Genomic DNA, 24,088 nt, shown 5'->3' on the forward strand with positions numbered 1-24,088 from the left:
AAATGTAGTCCAGGACTTCGCCAGGGGAGGGACTCAACCAAGGTAAACTGCGTTCCCTAGACGCTGAGGCGGCGTCTGGCGTCAGTTATGTGCTCGTGAGGCTGCTCAGAACTACTCTTTTCCCTGGGAATGTGCAGAGGCTCTTGAGGCAAGCTGTTGCAGAACGTGTCGGGGAGCCAGAAGAAAGAACTGAATGGGGGACCTGAACGTCTGGGACCACAGCAGCTTAAGGAGTTTGAAGGGGAGGAATCCGCAAGCCCAGTCACAATGTGAGAGTGGGCAAGGGAAGGCCGGAATATGAGACCGTGATGAGACTGCGTGTGTGGCTACATTTAGCGGTTAGTTGAATGAAAGACTACAGATGGGTAAAATTGATGATTATGAGTGGGTTTGTGAAGATGGAGGGTCATACTGTGGGCGTGTGTGGTTGGGAGTATAATTGTGTGTGTACGTGGTAGGGCAAGATTGTGTGTGGATCTGTGTGTATGTGTCATCATGTGAATGTAGGTCGCTGCTTGGGTGGCTGAGATAGTAGAGGAGTCTGAATCCTATCAGCCTCATTTCCTCTTCAAATTGTGATAATAAGGGTATGTCTTCCCGGAGCTTCAACTTTAAGGAGAAAAAGCTCCATATTGATATAGTAAATAACTTACAGCATTTTTATATAAACACTTTAGATTCCAAACATTTTGTTTTGGAACAGAATACCAAATCAGTATGACTTTTTAAATGGGGTATATTTTGTTATGGGGGTGCCTATTTTGGGTTATGTCCACAAATTTCTCCCAGACATTTTTCTCCTCTCTGTTCTTTGGGAGACCTTAGTAAGGTAAACGATGAGATAACGTGATTGTTCAATTCAACCAGGAGTATCAACCACAATGAAAAGATGTTCAGAGGAAGTTGTACTGAGCTGTGATGCTGGAGAACTAGAGCGAGGTAGCCACATTAGGTATGGATAGCTTCTCTGAATAATCCAACTTTTGAAAGTAAAATGACATCTCTGAAATATTTAGAATCTTTACACGCATTATAGATTCAGCTTTGAGATGTAGGCTTCAGATATTCTCAAGCTCTCTGCTACATGATTATATATGCTCAACCGTTAAGGCAAAACATTATTTACTTTGTTCCTCTTTATATGGTAACTTCCTTAAAGGCCCGGTCTCAATCCAAGTTTGGGGATAGAGCTTGAATTCAAGCCTTATGTAACTGCCCCATATATAAGCTCTCACATCACCAAACTGCATGAAATCTTCGAGTTGGAACAAGAAGATGGGTTATGGGTGGTGAGCAGAAGAAATGTAAAGGAGGTTTTATACAACTGAGTGAGTGAGAACCAGGTGGATATGCCTAAGACAAGGGAGAACACAGATGTTCAGTAAGGGAGTTAGCACCACTAAAATGTTTTTCAGCAGGGAGGATATATCTCAGCAGTAGAGTGCGTGCTTAGCACGCATGAGGTCCTGGGTTCAGTACCCAATACCTCCATTAAAATAAGTCAATAAATAACCTCATTACCTCCTCCTCCCCAAAATGAATAAATCATGTCACCCTAAAATGCTTTTCAGGATTTCCTATATAGATCCTACTCTTCTTGAGTTTTAGTGGCTGTGAATCCTTCAGTCACTATTCTTCCACTATCAGTGCCCACTTTTTTAAAGCAGATCCTAGAGGGCCATATTCTTTTAATTTTCACAGGCTACACATGCATTTGCATACATCTTCATACATCTGCAGTCTTTTAAGACTCTTACCGTGTCACGCTGCTGTTTCTTTTTATTACATTCCATTTTCTACCGTTCCATTGCTAACAGCTTCAGGGGTGTATTTTACATCTGCATTTCCTATTGTCGTTTACGTCCCACCGTCATATTTCTGCAATCTCCATTACCTCCAGAAGTTGCTAGCTTAGAAATCATTGTTGCTTTCCTCCTAGCTCCCCGTTCTGCCAACTTTTTAATTTCATAATTGCTTTTAAAAGCATCATCTCATTGATATTATTTTATTTGGGGGGGGCGTAATTAGGTTTATTTGTTTATTTACTTACTTTTTTTAGAGGAGGTACTGGGAATTGAACCCAAGACCTCATGCATGCTAAGCATGCACTCTACCACTTTGAGATATACCCTCCCCACTGATTTTAAAATTTTAAATAAGGTTATAGTGAAAAAAGAAGTCTCCCTCTATTTCTCTTCTCCATGTGCATCTACTATGACTAATTTCTTATGTAAACTACTTTCAGTTATCATATGATTATACCAACATATCTGTGTATATATAACCCCTCATTTTTATTTCTCACAAATATTAATATAGTGTAAAGCACCTTTTTACTCACTATTATTTCTTATAAGATGTCCCATATTAATATATATTCCTTATTTTTTCTTATGATGGTATAATATTTTATGGTAGGGAAAATGTCATATTTTAACTACTACTATGTTACTGAATTTTTAGGATGCTTTCAGGTTATTGCAATTTGGGAATTAAATCCTTGTACGGCTTTGCACAGATGTGCAGGTACATCTTTCAAATTCTTCTAAGAAGTGCTGGCTCAGAGGTTAGGTATAAGTATTTTCAGTTCATAGAAGATGAAATACTTTCCATTCCCACCAAAAAAATGTATGAAAGTGCCTATCGCCTGTTCCTGTCAAAATGTTTTTCTTCATTCAGTTGATATTTGTTGAACCCTTTATCTGTGCCAGGTGCTGTTCTAAGCACTAGGAGAGCATCAGTGAACAAAACAGCCAAAATTTCCTGTCCTGAAGGAGTTTACATTCTAGTCTGGGATAGTGGCCAATGAATATGTAAATGAAATATATAGTATACCAGTATAAAGAAGAAAAAAGCTTGGAAATAGGATAGTGTGTGCCAAAGTAGTTGCAGTTTGAAATAGAATAGTTAGAGAAAGCCTAGTAAGAAGAAAATATTTAAGCAAAAAAAAAAAAAAAAAAAAAGGAAGAAGCAGTGACATTTGAAGATATTTGGATAAAGAGCATTATAAGCAGAGAAAACAGCTGAACGTAAATGCCGTGGGTTAAGTACAAGCCTGGTATATCCAGGGAGCAGCAAGTAGACCAGTGTGACAAAGTGGAGAGCCGTAGTTGAGGTGAAAGAGCTAATGGCAGGACAGATTATGGAAGATCTTGGAGAACGTTTTAAGAAGTTTGGTTAGTCTCATTGAGATGTAAAAGCAATAGTGGGTTTGAAACAGAACAGTGACATGATCTTATGTTTAAAAGGGATCAAGTTGGGCTGCTGAGTAGAGAGGAGGATGTAGGGGGACAAAGAAAGAAGCAGGGAAACTAGCCAATGGGCTGTTGGAATATTCTAGGTACGAGATACTGGTCTATGGTGATAGCAGTGGTAGTCATGAGAAATAATTGGATTCTAGATATATTTGGAAGATAGAGCTGAATGGATCGGGTAATAGATTTGATATGTGAAATGAGAGAAACAGAGGGATCTAGGCCAACCTAAGTATTTCAGCTTGAGAAACTGGAAGACCAGAATTGTCATTTACTAAGATAAAACTAAGGAATGAGCAAGTTTTAGTGGATGGATCAAGAGTTCAGTGTTTGCTCTGCTAAACCACTGGGACAGTCCATGCTAAAGAGAAACATTTGTATGTTTGTTGCCAAAAAATCAGCCTCTGCACCCTCAAAAGCAAATTCAAACTCAGAGGCAGAGTTTTGGGAGCAAAGAAGAGAGCCACTTGATTGCTTTGCCTGGCAAAGGCGAGTCACAGCAGGCTAATACCTGGGAAACAATGAATCCACCCTGGGGTTGGGGCCTGGTGATTACTTAGGCAAACGGGATGGAGCATATCAGTGATAACAAACAAGAGTCCTTTACAAAAGTATATCTTGTGTCTTGGGAACTTCTAGTGGTCTGTTAAGTAGGTCACTGCTTGTGGCATTGGCGTTATCAGGTCTGATCCCTCTGGTGTCATAGTGTTTTTCTGGGTTTTTTTTTTTTGAGGATCTGGCTGTTCCTTCAGTATTATCATTCTGTGACCTTCCTTCTGGAAAATAGCTTCTGGGATTTTGGATACAAGTTATTTAGGGTAGGGCATAAATTATAGGGTTGGGTTGCTAAACATATAATCATTCAAGCAAGTTAAACAATAGCAGTAGCAAAGGGGAAAAAAGCAACGAGATAGTCAGTTAGAAAGAACTCAGAGAAAACAAGTTAATCAATCACAGCAAACTCTAAGCTGTCTTGGCATCAGGGAAGCCATTTTGTGACTTCTTCATATTGTTAGTACCTAGATGTTATTTACAGCAGAGAGACTAGATGAGACTTATAAGGAAATCTATTAGGATAAAACTAAATATAGTGCTAGGTTGTTTTGGGTTGAATGGTGGCACCCCAGAGATATGTCTACATCTTAATCCCCAAGACCTGGGAATATGACCTTATCTGGGGGAAAAGTCTTTACAGATGTAATTAAGTTAAGGATTTCTAGGTGAGATTATCTTGGATTATCAGGGTGTGACCTAAATCCACTTACAATAGACAGAAGTTGAAAAGACATAGAAGAACCCATGAGGATAGAGGCAGAGATTGAAATTATGCAGCAACAAGCTAAGAACACCTGAGTCTGCTTCTGGTTGTTGCTTTGTGTTTTGGGAGTGTCTTGGTTTTTCTTTCCTTTTTGTATGCCTTGTAATTTGTTGTTGTTGTTGAAGCCAGACATTTTGTTTAGGACAATAGTGTGCAGAAAAGGGTTAATATAGCAAACCTGAGACTTCTTATCCTTTGAAATGTCTGCTTGAAGTTTGGCCCTTAGCTTGTGACTAGAACTTAGATTTCAAGAAGATTCCCACTATCCTAACTGATAAGAATGGCTCACGATGCCCTAAGTGCTTGTGCAAACAACATGGTTTATGCTAAACACCTGCTTTCCTTCTGGGAGTCTGAAATTCTGGTATGTGCCAAGGAGAGACTGCCTATGTGACCAAGGCCCCAGTAAAAACCCTAGGTATGGAGTCTCTAATGAGCTTTCCTTGTTGGCACCATCTCACCTGTGCTGTCATAACTCGTTCCTGGGGGAATTAACAGACTATATGACTCCACTGAGAAAGGATCTTTGGAAACATGTGCCTAGTTTTCCCTGGACTTTGCCCCACGCACCTTTTCTTTTTGCTGATTTTGCTTTGTATTGTTTTGCTGTGAGTTCTCCCAGTGAATCATCAAACCTTGAGGGGAGGGTTGATCTTGAGGTCCCATAACACCGTAGTAACCGGGGAAAATAATTTTTATGCCTGAATGGGCATACATTTCCTTCTGCAAAGCTTTTAGTGTGGAGTTTTGAGTTATTCCAGTTAGGGTTTTTATCAACCAAGCAATGTAAGAGATTCATACAATTTGATTGCACTTATGAAATTTCAAAGAAAGATAACTGAAAAACCAAGATATTATTACATATCAGGATAGTGGTCAGCTGGGAGCCGGGGATCAGAAATGATCACATGAGGTGGGCGTTTTTTCCTGAGATATGAACAAAATACTGTTTCTTCACTTGTATTGAGTTACACTGAATTTACACACTCTATGCATTTTTCTTCAGGTATTTTCTATTTCACAATAAAAAAAAATTCAAGAAAACATTTTAAAAGATTACCAGACGATTTTAAAAATATTGAAAATTATACATGTAAATAATTAAGCACACAGGAAAGGAAGCAAATGCAAAACGTTGATAAGCATTAATTTCAGCAAATAGAATGGGTCGGACACGAATAACATTTACAAAACAACTAACGCAACCATGAATATTAATTTAAACCAACACTTTAAGGGTAATTGGAACAAGGTACGTATTTTTGGATGTGAGGGATAACACACCTGGTGAACGTTCAAGGAGATCCCAAGGACAGGGATCCCCCTACCCCCACCCCCCGAATGGTGCCTCATAAGAGCCTCCCTTTCATCCGACCCCCAAGCCTACAAAGACTCAGGACCTTTCTGCCATACCACATCTGTCGGAGTCCCAGGTGGCGAGCTTGGGATGAAAAGAATTGCACCCTCCTTCAAGAGGTATATCCACGGCTCTGGACTACATTTCCCGGGGGCCACCGCGATCTCGGCCCCTTCCAGTCAAAAGACCGCGATGGTTTATTGTCCACGTTCTCCGAGAGGCGCTCTGGTTGGCGGAGGAAGAGCAGCGTCACGTCGACAGTTGATGCTTGTGTTCTAAACGCGGCCTGAAATTCGTTGAAGCGCTCTGCCCACGGGTATGAGCGGTGTGAGGACGACAGTGCTGAGCGAAGGAATAGGGTCCAAGACCGAGGGCTGTGAATTGAGACCGTTGAGCTCTAGGCTCTTAAAGGCAGCCCAGGCTCCGGACTACATTTCCCAATGTCCACTGTACCCAAGGCAGCGTCCTGTCCGCGCATCGGCCCTTTCAGGACGGGACGGGGGACTCCCCGCGAGTCCCTGAGGAACATCCACGGCTTGAGGGAACCGCAGAGCCAGGTGAGTGAGTCTGAGACCCGGAAGCGGAATGACCCCAGAGAGGCCGAGGCCGCGGGGGGAGGCAGTGAGGAGCTAGCGTTTTCGGAGTCTGAGGCTTCACCGGCGGTGTGGGAGGGAAGGTAGTAGGGAGTTGTTTGTGCCCCCGCGCGCGCCAGCGGTCGCGATAGGGAACCTTCGGTGCTTGTGTGAAATTGATAAAAGACCGAGGGGTGAGGGTAATTGCACGAGAATCGTAGAAGTGTGTGTGTGTGTGTGTGTGTACGTGTATACAATGCGAGGGTGACTGGAGCTGTATGTGATTGTAATGGACTATTTAGGTGTGACTGTGCACGTATAGGATTGTGACTGCGTCACCATGTGCGTGACTGTTTGTGTAAATGCGATAACAGCAGCTGTGGGGCCAGAAACAAAGAACTGAGCATTGCGTTTTGTAACATTCACAGCCATTCCTGAATGTGTGGAGAGCAGTTTCTGTGGTGGCTGTTAGTTGGAGTAGGGTAACGTAGAATGAGGGAAGGGGAGTAGGAGACAGTGTAGACCACGTATTCCAAGATTTTCTTTGTAAATATAAGCAGAGAAATGGAACAGCAACTGGTGGGGGAGAAATAACCTATCAGTATGCTGGTGGGAATGAACCGTTAGAGAAGGAAAAGTAGAAGGGAAAGGTAAGTAAGCCAGGCTTATCTGTGTGGGTGTATTGAAATTGCAGGAATAGAAGAAGGGTAGTAGTATTGCAGAGAACTAGCCATGAACCGTGAGTTTTCAGAAACAAGGGGAAAGAATTATTCTGTATTTGGTAGATATCAGCAGTAGTGAGATGTGAGTTATTTATAATTTCTTGGCATGAAATTCAAAAGTAGAGCTTTTGTGGAGGAGGAAGGTCTAAAAGTTCTAAGAGCAAGGATGACACCTGTCTCACTTCCAGACTCAGTGTCAAGAGGCTATAGGGAGAAAAAAAAAATTGAGAGAGCTGCAAGAGACTTCTGGAGAGAGCCAGATTTCTGTTAGACCCAAAGATGAAGGGAGTGTTCAGGGAAGTGGTTGAGGATAAAAGGGATTTGTTATTAATGAGTTATGAATTCCAGAAGGCATACTGGAAAGTGTCAGGAATTGGGGAGTGATGAGAAAAGGGACATCCAACTGATGGGAAGTACACTGTCTGTAAAGAAAGATGACCACAGATCCTAGGACTTCTATGATGGACGTAAATGTTACCGAAATTCAGATCTGGCTGCTTGTAAGCCAATATTCAAGAGGCAAGTGTTGGTAGAAAGGAAAATTTTCTTTATTCTAGAGGCTGGCAACCAAGGGACATAGTGGACTCATGTCCAAAGGCCAACTCCCCACTGACAAGTGGTGGGCAAGAGCTTTTAAAGGGGGAGTTTCAGGGTGTGTAGGTGAAGAGAGGGAGCTACATGCAGAAACTGACAGTTGTCTTGAAATTGGTCATGTGGTGGTCTTATCAGCATCATCTTTATTGTTTTAATTTTATGTACAGTTAATCTTCAGTTCCAGCGTGGGTTTGTTCCCATTTCCTTGAGGCCGTTTCTCAGAACTGTGGCAGCTTATGTCATAGCTACAGTCTGGTCATCATGTAGTTAACTTCTCCCATCTGGTGGGGTTTCAGTATCTACAAAACAGCTCAAAGGATATGGCTCAGAATATTATTTATAGCCCTTCAAGAGGAACTAAAGGTCCTTGCCTTTGCTTAATGATTAAACTATTATTATTTTGTCCTGCTTGACTGCTTTTCCTTTGTTTCTGCATTTTCTCATTTCTCTGATAAAATTTATTCTTTGACTAAAGCTTTTCTGCAGGCAAAAGACAGGCAGAGGACATATGGGGAGACTGGGTGGTGGAGGCTCTCTCCTGGCAAGGCACTTTAGGGTCCTGCTCCATTTCATAAAGATGGATAAAGAGAATTTTGATGTTTATTCTGGTTGGTTTTCACGACAGTGTTGGAGAGGTAGTGTTTGGATAGAAGGAGGTGGAGTTTTGAGTATGCCCTTTGAAAGAGGGAAGCCGGGGATAGAACCTTTAAGAGTGGTTGGGGTAAGCAGAATAATGCCTCTGCAAAGATGTCCAGGTCCTAATCCCCAGAACCTGTAAATATCTCACCTTTCAAGGCAAAAAGGACTTTGTAGATAGGCTTAAGTTAAGGACCTTGAAGTGAGGAGATTATCCTAGATTATCCAGTTGGGCCCAAACTAATCACATGGATCTTTAAAGTCAGTAAACCTTTTCCAGCTGAGTTTAGAGTCAGAGGGAGAGGTGATCACGGAACAGTGGTGCAAAGTTGTCAAGAGATGCAAAGTTGCTGGCTGGATAAAGCAAGGTAGTCTTGAGCCAAGGAGAGTTGTTGGCCGCTAGAAACCAGAAAACATAGGGAAATTAATTCTCCCCTAAAGCCTGCAGAAAGGAAAACAACTCTGCCAACACCTTGATTTTAGCCCAGTGAAAACCACATTAGACTTTTACCTAACAGTAAGGTTAATAAAGTTGTATTGTTTTTAGCCACTGCATTTATGATAATTTGTTACTCAGTAGTAGAAAACTAATACAGTGGTGTAGTGTCCTAGCCTCAGTGCTGTGGAAGGGTTTTGGGCCCTGTGACATGAGGGGAACTCAGTTCCTATTGATAAAATTCAGGACTTTAGGTAAAGCACATAGGCCCCCTCTTTTTTTAATTTATAGTTTTGCTGCATTGTCATATTTTTTAACATTGGGATTTAATAAATTTTTCTTTTTGATATATGGCCAGTTTATAGCTGTTTGTTTTCTACTTGATTTATCTTGGATTGAGAAAAATGTATTAAAATTCTCTTCTCTATTATTAATGAAATTTTATCTTGTATAACCTGTAACTTCTGCTTTATGAAAGTGATAAATAGATACTCATAATTGTTATGTGTTTATTGTGAATTTTAGACTTTAGTATTTTCACATGCTCAAGATCATGGCCCTTGCTTATTTTTGTTTGTTTGCATTTGCCTTATACATTTCTCCATAATTTGTAAAATAAACTTTTTATTCAAGTTTATCCTATATGCAGGCAAGTATATACATGATAATACATTCAAGAAACCAATACAATCAAAACTGTATTCCTTGAGTTACCACAAAGGGAACACCCATGTAGTAAGTGCCAGATCAAGAAATAAACATTGCCTACATCCCAGAAGTCCCTCTTGCACTCATGTTCAGTCAGTAGCTCCCCCAGAGTAACCACCATATATCAATTTTGTCTGTTTTTGAACTTACGTATAAGTGAAATCACAGTATTCAGCCTTTTGTTTTGCCTTTTTTGTTCAACGTTATGTTTGTGAGATTCATCCATATTGTTGTGTGTAGAAACACCTTACTGTTTGCATTGCTAAATGCACTAGTATTCCAGTGCCTGAATATACCAACTATATTTGTCCATTCAACAGTTACCATACTGTTGATAGACATTTGAATTTTCCCAACTTCAGACTTTCATGAATAATGATGCTAGGAGCTTTCTTATATTTGTCATTTTGCATTCATGTGTATCCGTTTCTGTTAGGTCTATTTCTAGGAGAGACTTGCTGGGTCATAGGGTATGCAAATGTACTTAAGCAGGTACTGCCAGTTTTCCAAAATGGTTGAATTGGTTAGTGCTCCAGTCAACAGTTTATGCAAGTTCCAACTACTCCACTTTCTCATTCACACGTGGTATTGTCAGACTGTAAAATTTTTGCCAGTATGGTGGATCTATATAGTATTGCACTGTGTTTTTCTTAACTTATAACTAATGAAGTTGAGTGCTTTTGTTTTAATGACTCTTGACCATTTGGGTATCTTCCTTTGGGAAGTGCCTACTGAGGTCCTTTGCCTGTCCTTTGGGAAGTATCTGTTCAAGTTTTTGAGCAAAGGACACTTCCTTTGGGGAAGACCATCTTTTCTCCCTAGTAATTTTCTTTGCTCTGAAATATATCTTGTTTTATATTAGTATAGCCTCTTCAGCTTTCTTTTGATTGTGATTTGCATAGTATATCTTTTACCATCTTTTTACTTTTAACCTTCCTATACTGTTATATTGAGGATAAGTGACATCTTGAAAATCATCAGCCTTTCATCTCATAAATGGGTTAAATTCCTCTATTCGTTAGATATTCTTTAATTTCTGTTTTATTTATAATCATATATAGAGACCTTGTACATATTTTGTTAAATTTTAAATAGATATTTGAATTTTTGTTGCTATTACAAATGCTATCACTTGAAATATAATTTTTAATTTCTTAATTTTTACATGTACATTGAAATGCAGTTGACATTTTTACTCTCACTTTACATTTGTATTCTTAGATATTTCTAAATTTCTATTCATGACTTTTCAGCTTTAAATGATGTCCTTTCTCTTTTAGTTACTACAAATGAGGTAATTGATGAACTTGTGTATTTTCCATTTTATAACCTTTATCACTATATTAGTCACTTATTGCTATAAAATTACCCTAAAATAACAAATATTTATTTTTTTACACCATTTTTGTGGATCAGGAATTCAGGAGTGGCTTAGCATGGAGGTTTGGCTTAGGGTCTCATGGAGTTGCAGCTAAACTTTTGGGCAGGGCTACAGTCATCTGAAAGCATGGCTGGGGCTGGAGGATCACCTTCCAAGATGATTCTTTAACATGACTGTTGGCAATAGATCTGTTCTTCTCTATGTGGACCTCCATAGGGCTGCTTGAGTGTCCTCATGACTTGTCATCTGGCTTTCCCCAGAGCAAAAGGACAGCAAGAGTATATAAGATAGGAGCCAGAATATCTTTTATGACCTATCCTCATATTCCACCCTTCCACAACATCATCTTAGTACACAAGTCAGCCCTATTCAGTGTAGGAGGCAACTACACAATGTTAATAACAAATACTGGGTACCCTTGGGGGCCATCTAGCATGCAGGCTAACATAATCTCCATCTTACTTTTTGATTTAGATTTGCATTTAAATATGCTCAGCATCACTGCTTTTGCTGAAATTTTCCCTATTGCCTCTTTTTTGGCTGAAATATGTCCACCAATAGTTCAGAATGGGCTTGTGTGAACAATAGTCCCCAGATCCTTGCATCGTAGAACTCTTTATTTCCTTCATACCTGAAGGACAGGTTGTCTGTATGTAAATCTCTGACTCCACTCATTTGTTTTTCCACAAGTAGACTGTAGGGGCTGCCTCACTATTTGGAGCACTGAATTTAGCAGTGGAGAAGTCTAATGACAACTGAATTTCCTTTTTCTTAATAGGAAAAAGCATATTTGATATTTTTATTTTGATTCCTCATAGGTTTTAGTCTAATAATTTTATTAGGAAATATTTTGGTAGGGACAATTTGAGTCATTTTCTCCTGCAATATGTGTATTTTCATTATGTATATTTGTGTGTTATTTCAGAAAATTATTCTTGAGTATTAAAAATGTAGTCTTTAACATTTATTCTCTTCCTTGATTTAGATTTCATTTTTAGGGGCACTGCAAGTTGGATCACTTCAGACTTTCATTTTTTTCCCAATAATTGTCATGTCTGTCTTTGTTTCATTTTGTTCCATTTGCTAATTTCTATATTTTTTGTTCCATGCTGTACTTTCCGTGGTATTTGTCATATCTTGTGCTCTTTGTAATTTATTCTTCATTTCTAAAGTGGTTTTGCCTGTGTTCTCTTCCATTCTTGAATACTGCTAGCTTTCATGTATGGTCTACTGTCACTCCCTTCCCTTTCCTGAGATCATTGTACCACTTGTGCATGTAATCTTGCTTCTGATTATATCATAATTTTAATATTGATTATATCATAAATTTCTTTTTTATTCATATTGGAATGTTGGATAATAATTTTAATCTTTTCTGAACTTTTTTAGTGAGTTTTCTTTATGAGCAATCTTTTCAAAATTTTATCTAACAGTATCTTTGGACACAGTGTTTCTAATTTTGTTTCTGTTTTTGGAATGTGATTTTTTTTTTTTTTTTTAGATCTGTCACTGGCACTTTCCTATGAAAAAGGGGAATGGGGCAAAGGTAGTTTTTTAGCTTCTTCCACTCAAGAGTTCCTTCCTCTACTACAGTAGAAGACAGTTTCTTTAAAAGAGACCCCCTCTGAATAGCCAGGCCTTCTTTGTTGTTCAGAACCTAACCTGCTTCAGGAAGACTCCTACTGTCAGCTCTGAGTTCCACAGTGTCTTCTTTGCTGTAATTAAAAACTATAGTCAAGCTCCTCCCAATTCATTTGATGAGGCTAGTATTACCTTGATAGCAAAACAGGCAGAGCTTATCTCATAAAAATATGAGTACAAAAACTCTCAACAAAATACTAACAAACCAAATCCAGCAACATGTAAAGTGAATTATACGACATGACTGAGTAAGTGGAATATATCCCAGGAACAAAAGGTTATCTGAACAGCCAAAAATCAATTAATGTAATACATCATATCAATAGAAATAAAAAGCAAAAATCATGTGATCATTTTAATAAACATAGGAAAAGCATTTGACAAAAACCAATACACTTTCATTATAAAAACACTATAAATTAGGAATGAAAGGGGATTTCCTCAGTTGGATAGGGCATCTACAAAAATCCTACAGCTAACTTAATGGTGAATGTCTGAGTGTTTTCCCCCTAAGATTAGGAACAAAACAAGAATGTCTGCTTTTGCCAATTCTATTCAATATTGTACTGGAGGTTTTAGCCAGGGGAATTAAACAAAAAAAGTAAAAGCATCTAGACTGGAAAAGAAGTAAAATCATCTCTGTTTTCAGGTAACACAATCTTCTGTATAGAAAATCCTAAGGAATACCACACAGAAACACTGTTAGAACTAATAAATGAGTTTAGCAAAGTTTCGGGATACAAGATCAATATATAAAATCAGTTATATATTTATACACTTGGAATGAACCATCCAAAAATGGAATTAAGAAAGCAGTTCCATTCACAATAGCACCAAAACAAATAAAGTATTTATTAATATATTTAATAACTGAGGTATAAAACTCATACTGTGAAAACTACAAAACAGGTATTAAATGCTTGTATATGAATGATCATATCAGTATTATTTATAATAGTCAAAAGGTGGAAATAACTCAATGTCCAATAATGGATGAACAGGTAAACAAAATGTTGTCTGTCCATTCAGTGGAGAATTATTCAGCCATTATTTCAGGAGTGAAATACTGGTACCTGCTACAACTTGGATGAGCCTTGAAAACATTATGTTAAATGTTTTCACAATTGTGATAACCAGTCACAATAAATTTACATATTATATTATTCCATTCACATGGAAGTCCAGAATAGAGAAATCTATAGAGACAGAAAGTACATTAGTGGTTACTTGTGGTTGGAGAAGAAGCAGAGCGAGAGTGTAAGGGGCTGAGAGGATGGAGAGTAATAGCTGAAGGATACAGGGTTTTCTTCTGAGGTAATGAAAATACTCTAAAATAGATTGTGGTGGTTGCACATGTATTAATTTGCTTAAAAAAAAACATTGAATTGCTCATGTTAAATGGGTTAATTGTAGAGCATATGAATTATACCTCAGTAAAGCTTTTTTTTTTTTTTTAAGAATGCAGCCTATGTGTTTTGCCACCTTGAATCCCCCTGACATCGTCATGCATCCTTTTACCACTTCCACCATCAGTTACCTTCTTTTCGTATCATTCCTGCTTACAGAAACTCGCGTTAGGATGTGGTCTGCTCCTCATGGGAATGAATATTTCTTATTTTTCTTTGCAGCATCACTGAGGTTTCCTACATAGTTTTTTCCTTTGCTTTTGGCCACATTTCCAAGTAATTTGGAGTTTTCGGTTTTCTGTTTCCTGATGGTTAGAATTTACTTTTATTTTCCTTGTTCCTCTCTACATGGTTTCCAAGGGGAGTAATGTCAGGTTTAGAACTACAGTTGACCCTAGAACAACATGGGTTTGAACCGGGAAGGTCCACTTATACATGGATTTTTTCAATAAATAAATACTGTAGTACTACACGTTCCCCTGGTTGGTTGAATCCTGGGTTGATTGAATCCTCAGATGCAGAACCGCGGATATGGAGGAACTCCATAAAGTTATGTGCATATTTTAACTGTGTGAGGGTGGGCGTTGTTCAAAGGTCAACTGTAATTCTTCCCTGAAACTATATAATAATCTTTCAGGTCCTTTCCATTTCCCAACACAAAGTGTATTTCCGTGCATAATTTGTTCTCCAGCTCTTTATTCTTTTTCCAAAGCACTTAAAGTCCTATTATACCACTGAAATTGTCTGTCTCCTAAGGCAAATTTGTACTATATGCTTCACCTGAAATTTTCATGAACCACCCCCTTCCCAGATTGAGTATATCAGTCTTTCCTCTGCCCTCACACACCAACTTTGTTGTATCTGTAATTAGAAATATTTTAAAACCTTACTTTAAAATGTAAAATGATTTCTTAGTATGTCTAAGATAAGGCCTTAACTCCACAGCCTATCTTTGAGGAGTTTTCATGATCTGGTCCCTGCTACACAGGTCTCCATCTGTCATTGGTCTTTTCTTCAACCCTGTACTCCTTGAATGCACAAAGATACTATGTGTAATTTTGACATATTGTTTCCTCTGCTTAAAAATTCTTCTTCCTTTGGCCTGTCCTCTCTGGTAAGCCCCTTAAGACAGCTAAGTGCCATCTGCTGTAGAAAGCTCTCCCTTAGTAACTAGTTTGGTTTGGGCTCCTTTGAACTACTTGACTCCCCTTCTTCTACAGCCATGATAACCTTTAGCTCCTACTATATTGTGATTGCTTCTTTACTTTTCTGACTGTGAGTTCCCTGAGGGCAGGTCCTGCGACATATTTATCTGGATCCCCAGTGTCAGACACAGATTGGAGAGTTCCCTTGGGGATGTCTAACTTGGGGTGCATATTGTTAAAGAGGGTATTCAGAGCAAGTCAAATGCTCTATTCTTGTATCCAGAATACCTTGATCCATGTCATAATTTAGAATAACTAATTGGACTGAAACTCCATCTTTTTTTATTGTTGTTGTTGTTTCAAATTCAGTTTTGTTTTTTTGTTTTAAATTCAGTTTTTTTATTGTTGTTGTTTCAAATTCAGGTTTTTGTTTGTTTGTTGTTTCAGATTCAGTTTTGAAACTTCATCCTGAGTTGAGTCTCTTGGGTTTTGAATAGGACCAGGATTTCTTTTTTTTTTTTTTAACACCTTTATCGTGGTATGATTCCTGTAATGTGAACTACACATATTTCAGATGTGCAATTTGACGAATTTTGATAGACGTATACACCAATGAAACCACCACCACAATCAAGATAGCTAACATTTTCATCACTCCTCAAGAGGTGCAAATTTGGAATTCCCAGTTTATCCCTTCCCACCTCCTTTACCCCTTGGTACCCATAAGTTTGTCCTTCATGTCTGTGAGTCTGTTTCTGTTTTGTAGATAGTTCATTTGAGGACCAGGATTTCTGCAGACTCCCTCTGACCTTCCTTCAAGGAAGAGAATGGTTCTTAGTCCATTTTAAAGCTCTAAGGAAAGCCTGACTTTTCATTATTCCTTCCCTCTAGCTCTGTTCTCTGAAGGCTCTGTTTCACCAGGAGAGGAATCCAGAAGACTGAGCAACTCTTGGAATTTTAAATTATGACCCATGTGAGTTGGAATTGGCCCCTCTCCCAAATTATAACCATTTATATCACACCATGTGAATATTTTTATTCCTTATTCTTAAACTGCTTACCTGAATCAGTATTCAGTGTGGTAAATGATAGCCATGAAACAGTGCAGTGCCCTCCCTAGATGTCCCTCTTCTCTCCAGCATGGCACTCACTACTTCTTGGGTCCTAATACTTAGACAGAGCACTGAAGGAGAAGAAATTATTCCCTTAAAGGAAATAGGAGAGACTTTGTTTTCTAAACTATGGCTCAACAAGGTGTAACTGAGTGGCTGTAAAGGACACACTACGTGAAAGCTTTTATTTACTCTATGTAATGGGGTGTTTCAGTTAGGAAAGATGGGAGTTGGTGTTGGTTGGTATTCACTTTAGTAATGGCACTCTGTCATGCTTTTAGATAGAGGGTATAATAGAAGGTTGAGTTGAGAGAGAGCTGGGGTCTCTCCAGGAAATCAATGAGAGATTAGTATCACTAGCAAGACATGTGTTCATTGTCAGCTACTTAGCCAAGAGCCCAGAGATTTTATGCATTCTTCACAGAAAATAGTATTCAGTTAGGGAGTGTATCTCTTAAGAATCCTCATTCAGTCCCCAGTACCTCCATAAAAACAAACAAATAAATAAATAAAAATTTAAAAATTGGAAAAAGAATCTTTTCAACTTCAACTTAAGGGAAAAAAACTTTTTCACACATAATAAATCTGAAGTTGATTATTCCAGGCTGGTGTAGCCTGTAAGTGAGATCAACAAAGGGCTCATTCATATGATATCTGTTATCCTGGGTGACCGTCCTGTTGTCTTGGTGCTTATTACTGGTAGATCGTAACAAAGTTGTGACTAAGCAACAGGGGATTTTAAGAGCATATCGGGGGAGGGTATCACTCAAGTGGTAGAACACATGCTTAGCATGCACAAGGTCCTGGGTTCAATCCCCAGTACCTCCTCTAAAAATAAATAAATAAAAATCTAATTACCTCATACAAATTTTTTTTTTTTAAAAAAAGAGTCACTAATGAAAAACAACAACAAAAATCCAAAAGAACATATAGGCACTTGGCTTCAGAGACACTAATTTCTATATCATTTCCCCCCATACTGTAAGCACCTAACTCCAGTTTTTTGCTCAGTATGTATACCACTCCCTGTAGTGTCCTTTTCCATCATTTCATCTTACATCTAAAAGATTTCTTTTAATTTCACTGTTGGTGCTTGGGTTTGTCATTTCAGCAGTTGATGGTGTTCAGGGACGTAGCTGTAGACTTCTCTCCAGAGGAGTGGGAGTGCCTGGACTTGGAACAGAGAGGTCTGTACAGAGATGTGATGTTGGAGAACTACAGCAACATGGTCTCACTGGGTAAGATTCAGATTTTGACCCCAGAAATTCCTGATTTCTACATTGTGAGTTTTTGGATTGTCTTTCAAGTGTCTAATGGGATTTCTGACCTATTTCTGGGAAAATGGTTTATGCTTTGTAAGTTTGGCAGTAGTCATCATCATTGGGAACCTCCATCCTCCTTATTCTTTACAAATCCTTTATGCCTTTTTCTTGCCCTTCCTAAAAACTAAGGGACTTACAGAAGCCTTACCATGTGGTAATTTCCTATTTCTTATCTTCTGATCAGGACTTTGCATTTATCAGCCAGATGTGTTCTCTTTACTGGAGAAGGGGAAAGAGCCCTGGATGGTTTTGAAGAATGAGACAGGAGGACCTTGCCCAGGTGAGTGAGGGCTGAGCAGGCACAAGGGGACCATCACTGCAGATAGCAGTCTGGCTGTTTACTGAGGAAGCAACACCTCTGAAATACTATTCTAGAATTCCCCCTGCAGAGGCCAAAAACCTGTAGATAAAGGCCTGAGACCTAGGAATAAAAGTAACCTTTTCAAAGTGAATTTCCAAATGAACATTCTCTTTACCTTTAAATACCGCTTCATGTCAGTGTTCTCATTTTTCCTTCATGTTACAAAAAGGTAAGTGCCATTCTTTTTCTCCAGTGAGAAATTTATCAATGGTTTGGATCAAGTTTTTTCCCATTTCTCTTTTTTTTTTTTCCCATTTGGATATTTGTAAATTTCTTCACTCCCTAAATAAATTTTGAGCCTGTTTTTCATTTTATCTGCTATCTCTTGAATTTTTCCTGTTTTGCCTAGTTTCTCTTTGCTTCAGCACTTCCTTCATTAATCCTTTCTTTTAAGCAATATTTATTGATTTTCTTACTTCATTTTAGGTTAAGAAGGGTTAACAGAGTATGTAATCAATTTAGAAACTTGGTATTCTTTTCTGTGACTGGAGCCTTTTGATAAATTTCTGCAAAGTAGGCTCTACATTAAGAGAATGCCTAATAGGCTGCTTTGTTATGGTGTCTGGCTACTGTGAAGAGGAAATGGCACGAGAGAGGTTAGGACTAATGAAAGACAATGAGGAGAGAGTACAGTGTCATAAAAGACAGATTCTGGCTGTCAAAAGGAACCAAGGGGTATATTTGGCAACTATTCGATAATTGATGAATTTCCTGTAATGGGTAGGACTCAGATCGAAGTAACATACTCTTGGAGCTTCTTTTTTATTTGAAATATCAAGGAAAAAAAATAATTTTATTTCCTTATTGGAGTCATGTTTTTAAATTCCAGAATCTATGTTTATGTTTTAACATTTTTCTTTTTCCAAGCTATTAATATGTGGAAAAACTTTAATGAATCTCAGGGATATCATGCTGAATGAAAAATTCTAATCTCAAAAATGTAATTGACATATAATATTCACATACTATATGAATCCATTTATACAACATTCTGGAAATCACAAAATTATAGAGATTGAAAATATATTAGTGACTGCCAAGGGTTAAGAAAGGGGCAGTGGCAGTGGTGGTTATGACTGCAAGAGATAGTATATGAGGAGGAGGGTGTAGCTCAAGTGGTAGAGTGCATGCTTAGCATGCTTGAGGTCCTGGGTTCAATCTCTAGTCCCTCCTCTAAAAGTAAAATAAAGCCTAATTACCTCCCCCTGCCAATTAAAAAAAAAAAAGGAGAGATAGCATGAGAGAGCATCTTTGTAGTGATGGACTAATTCTGTATCTTGATTGTTGTGGTGGTTATAGGAATCCACGTATGTGATGAAATGATGTAAAATTATACACATATATTGTGCCAATGTTTATTTCATGGTTTTGATATTGTACTATAATTATGTAAGATATATTCATTGGGCAAAACTGGGCAAAGGGTACAGAAAACTCTTTGGACTATCTTTACAAATTATTTCAAAATAAATGCTTTTAAAACTTCCTGTGTTCCATAAGGTATATATAATTTTGTCTTATATTTTTATTCCTTAAACACTACCATGTACCTTTTCTATTTTGGTTTATTTTCACATATTATGAATACATTGTTATATATTAAGGTTGTTTTGCATTTTTGTTACTAAAGTTACCACTATTGGTACATGTCAGTTATTCCTGGGCTTTTTCCACAAGGAATGATAGTTGTATGTCACATAGGAAATCCCTCAGCCAAAAGATTTAAAATTAAAAGATCATGTGCCCAACTAATTTAAGATAATTAATTGATTAGTAATTGAAAATTTATTTTAAGTCATACAAAACTGTATGATTATCTTAAACAACCTGTAACTATTTATTTACACCCATAACTGTTTCACACATGTTTCAACATAGAGCCAGGACATGTTCTCCCTAATTGCAGTTTGGCCTGTTCTTTCTTATATCTTGTTTCTTTCTTCTCCCTTGTGGTTTGATGACTTTCTTTACTGTTTTTTTTTTTTAAATAAGATTGCATTCTCATTATCTTTTCCGTATTTACTATCGTTTTTGCTTTGTGGCTACCATGAGGCTTACAGATATCAGTGTGTGTGTGTGTATGGTCCATATTAAGTTGATAGCAAATTAAGTTGAATGCATTCTAAAACTCAGCATTTTTACTCCCCTTCTCCCACATTTTATGTTTCTGGTTTCATATTTTACATCTTTTCATTTTGTGTATCCCTTAACTAATTATTGTAGTTACAGACTTTATTACTTTTGTCTTTTAGCTTTTATGTTAGCTTTATTAGTGTTTAGTCCACTACCTTTAGTATATATTTATTTTTACCAATGAGATTTTTAGTTTCCTATTTTTTTATACTAATTAGTGCCCTCTCTTTTCAGCTTAAAGAAGCCCCTTTAACATTTCTTATAAGGCCAGTGTAGTGGTGGTGACCTCTTTTAGCCTTTGCTTGTCTGGAAAACTCTTTTATCTCTCCTTTAATTCTGAATGATAACCTTATCAGGTAGAGTATTCTTGATTGGAAGTTTTTTGCTTTCAGCACTTTGAATAGATCACGCCACTCCCATTCTGGCCAGCAAAGTTTCTGCTGAAAAACTGGAAGACTGGGGTTGTGTTTCAGTCTGCTGTCTGTGTAGTACCCTGAGAGTAATAGCCTGCCAAAAACTTTGATTGTTTCAGTCTTATGGAACCCAGAAACAAGCCCTCCTGGCCCTCAGAGCCAGGCATTCAAGGCCTATCCCCTTGTGGACTGCACCTGGGAGTGGGCTTGGGTCATCCCCTGTGTTGACTGGACTTGTGTTGGGTGGGGCCACAAGAGGGGGCACCAGGCTAGGGCAAGACCACCCAATGGGTTGGGTCAGGCCGTGGGGCACACTGGGCTGGGGCAAGTCCAGTCACGAGCTTGACTGGGGCTCTGGGTAGCACCACCCACTGGTGCTAGCAAGGTAGAGGGAGAGCGTAAAAATGGCCCTCGCCAGCACCTCCACGCCTGGAGAGAGTTCCAGTGGATTCCAGTAGATGCTTTACCAAATGAATCTCCGATAATGGACTAGGCATTTTTCAACCTGCTGCTATTTCCCTGAGTCTTGGGGTGAGTGAGTCTGTGCACAAGCCCTTTAACCAAATAAATATTGCTTAAAAGAATTAATGAAGGAAATGCTGAAGCAAGGAGAAATTAGGCAAAATAAGAAAAATTCAAGAGATAGCAGATAAAATGAAAAACAGGGTCAAAATTTTTTTAGGGAGTGAAGAAATTTACAAATATACAAATGGAAAAAAAAAAGAGAAATGGGAAGAAACATGATTCAAACCATAGATAAATTTCTCACTGGAGAAAAATAATGGCACTTACCTCTTTTTTTTTTTTTTTATAGAATTAATCTTTTAATGCTTAACATGTGCTAAATGTTGATTATACCATACTGGGTGAAACAGTCTTAAATCTTTAAGTGGTATTCCATGATTGGGGTAGTACCTGAACAATCTTTTTTTTGTTGTTGAACTCCTCAGATGAATTTGACCCAAACAAAACTTTATATATCTAATCACCTGCCTCAACTTTTATTAGTTCTTTTAAATTTCTATTTATTTTTTAGACTTTTTTAATATTGCCCAGAATTTGAGAATTTTTAAAGCCATTCACATTTCATATGCTCTGTTTATTTTAGGATTAAACTCTTATGTCAGCATTGGAAATTTTATTTTTTTGAACAGTAAAACTGTATGAATTTATCTTCTTATTTTTCAGACATGCAGTCCAGGTGTCAGACCAAGAAGTTATCACCAAAAAATGGCATTTTTCACAGAGAATTTCCTCAATGGGAAATAATGGAAATTTGTAAAAAATGTAGCCTTGAATGTTTATGTTTTAGAGGTGATTGGGAGAGCAAAAGTCGGTTTGAAACACTACAGAAAAATCAGGAAGAATGTTTTAAGCATGTTTTACTCTCCTGTGAAAAAATTCCCACCTTTAACCAGGACACAGCTTTTAATCTGCATCACAGACTTGATATAGGAAAGAAACTGAATGCATTTAAAGAGTGTAGTACAGCCTTTTATTCTGGCTCAGACTGTATTCAACATCAGTTAATTCAAACTGGTGAAAAATTTTGTGACAATAAGGAATGTGGCAAGATTGTTCTTCCTAATTCAGAGCTTACTAAATATCAGACAGCTCACACTGCTAAGAAAACATATGAATGTAAAGAATGTGGGAAGTCTTTTAGTTTGCGTTCAAGTCTTACTGGTCATAGGAGAATCCATACTGGTGAAAAACCTTTTAAATGTAAGGAATGTGGGAAGGCCTTTAGATTTCATTCACAACTTAGTGTCCATAAGCGTATTCATACAGGTGAGAAATCTTATGAATGTAAGGAATGTGGGAAGGCCTTTAGTTGTGGCTCAGACCTTACTCGACACCAGAGAATTCATACTGGTGAGAAGCCCTATGAATGTAATGAATGTAGGAAGGCCTTTAGTCAGCGATCACATCTTACTAAACATCAGAGGATTCACACTGGTGAAAAACCTTATGAATGTAAGGAGTGTGGGAAGGCTTTTACTCGTGGCTCACATCTAACCCAACATCAGAGAATTCATACTGGTGAGAAATCTCATGAATGTAAAGAATGTGGAAAAGCCTTTATTCGTGGTTCAAATCTTGCTCAACATCAGAACGTTCATGTTGGCAGGAAACCCTATGAATGTGAGAAATGTGGAAAAGCCTATATCTGGAGTTCACACCTTGCACGACATCAGCGAATTCATACTGGTAGGAAACCTTATGAATGTAAGCAATGTGGGAAGACTTTTATTTGGGCCTCATACCTTGCTCAACATGAGAAAATTCATGAGAGGAAACTCTATGAATGTAAGGAATGCAGAAAGACCTTTCTTCATGGCTCAGAGTTTAATCGACATCAGAAAATTCATACTGGTGAGAGAAACTATGAATGTAAGGAATGTGGAAAGACCTTTTTTCGTGGTTCAGAACTTAATCGACATCAGAAAATCCATACTGGAAAGAGATCATACGAATGTGAAGAATGTGGAAAAGCCTTTCTCTGGGGTTCACAACTTACACGACATCACAGAATACATACTGGTGAGGAACCTTATGTGTGTAAAGAATGTGGGAAATCTTTTATCTGGGGTTCCCAGCTTACACGACATAAGAAAATTCATACTGAGGTAGCATCCTATAAATGTAAGGAAAGTGACCAGTTCGTTAGTCACCATTTATATTTTACTGAAAAGAAAATTCACAATGGTGAGAATCTGTATCAATGGAAAGACTATGGGAATACCATTAGTCATGACTCAGACTTTGCTCAACACCAGAATATTTACACTTTTGAGAAATCGTATGAATATAAAGATCTTGAGACAGCATTTTCTCCAAACTCTCACTTTACTTCATTATTGTGAAATCTTATGATATAAAAATATAGAAAAGTCTTTATTCATGATTCATTAATTGATGTCAGTTAATTCCTTCTTTTGAGAAAACCCATTGTGTAAGTAATATTGGAAAACCTTTTGATGGAGCACAAAACACACTCAATAGCAAAGAATTCCTATTGCAATCTGTATTAACAGAGGAGAAGAACATTTACTGATTGGTTGTCAGTTACAGAATATCAGAGTAAAACCAAATGAATGAGATAACAGTGTGAATCCTTTTTGAATATTCTCAAAACATTCTCCACATCACTGATACAGAGTTTAAATCCAATTCTTATAGAGAAACCTTCCATCACTACTTAAATCTTGTTGCACTTCCACAGATTCTTATGAAAGGCAAATTTATGTTTTGTAATTAACCTGGGAAAGCCTTGTGTTATGTCATGCAACTTATTTGGCATGTCTTATTTTCAGTACATCTTACTTCCTAATTTTTGGAAAGTAGCAATTTTGTTTTTGTTTGCTTACTTGTTAGATTGTAAGGGTTAAATGAGTTTGAGGATTTAAATGACTTAATGATCATCATTAACAATAGTATTGGACCATTTCTATGAGAGGAAGACCTTGAAAGTATAATGATTATAGAGAAATGTGCCATCTGTATGTATGTCTTACTGAACGGCAGAATGTTAATTCTGAAGAAAAACCAGTAAAACAGAATGAAGTGAAGAAAA

At 37.8% G+C, this 24,088-nt stretch overlaps 1 protein-coding gene across 3 annotated transcripts; it reads left to right on the forward strand.

Annotated features, from left to right (window-relative positions):
* Positions 1-5,648: 5,648 nt before the first annotated feature.
* On the forward strand, positions 5,649-24,088 carry ZNF790 (zinc finger protein 790). 3 transcript variants are annotated; one of them, XM_010989369.3, is made up of 5 exons: positions 5,649-6,486; positions 16,062-16,143; positions 17,397-17,520; positions 17,789-17,884; positions 21,700-24,088. In XM_010989369.3, exons 2-5 carry the CDS (start codon positions 16,135-16,137, stop codon positions 23,376-23,378), a joined length of 1,908 nt encoding a protein of 635 aa, XP_010987671.3. In that variant the 5' UTR covers positions 5,649-6,486; positions 16,062-16,134; the 3' UTR covers positions 23,379-24,088. The 3 variants fall into 3 exon arrangements, with proteins under 3 accessions (XP_010987671.3, XP_010987670.3, XP_031312703.2); XM_031456843.2 differs by having other exon boundaries at positions 5,650-6,486; positions 17,394-17,520; XM_010989368.3 differs by lacking the exon at positions 16,062-16,143 and having other exon boundaries at positions 17,394-17,520.

This window comes from Camelus dromedarius, chromosome 9 (genome assembly GCF_036321535.1).
Source record: "Camelus dromedarius isolate mCamDro1 chromosome 9, mCamDro1.pat, whole genome shotgun sequence".
Taxonomy (NCBI): domain Eukaryota; kingdom Metazoa; phylum Chordata; class Mammalia; order Artiodactyla; family Camelidae; genus Camelus; species Camelus dromedarius.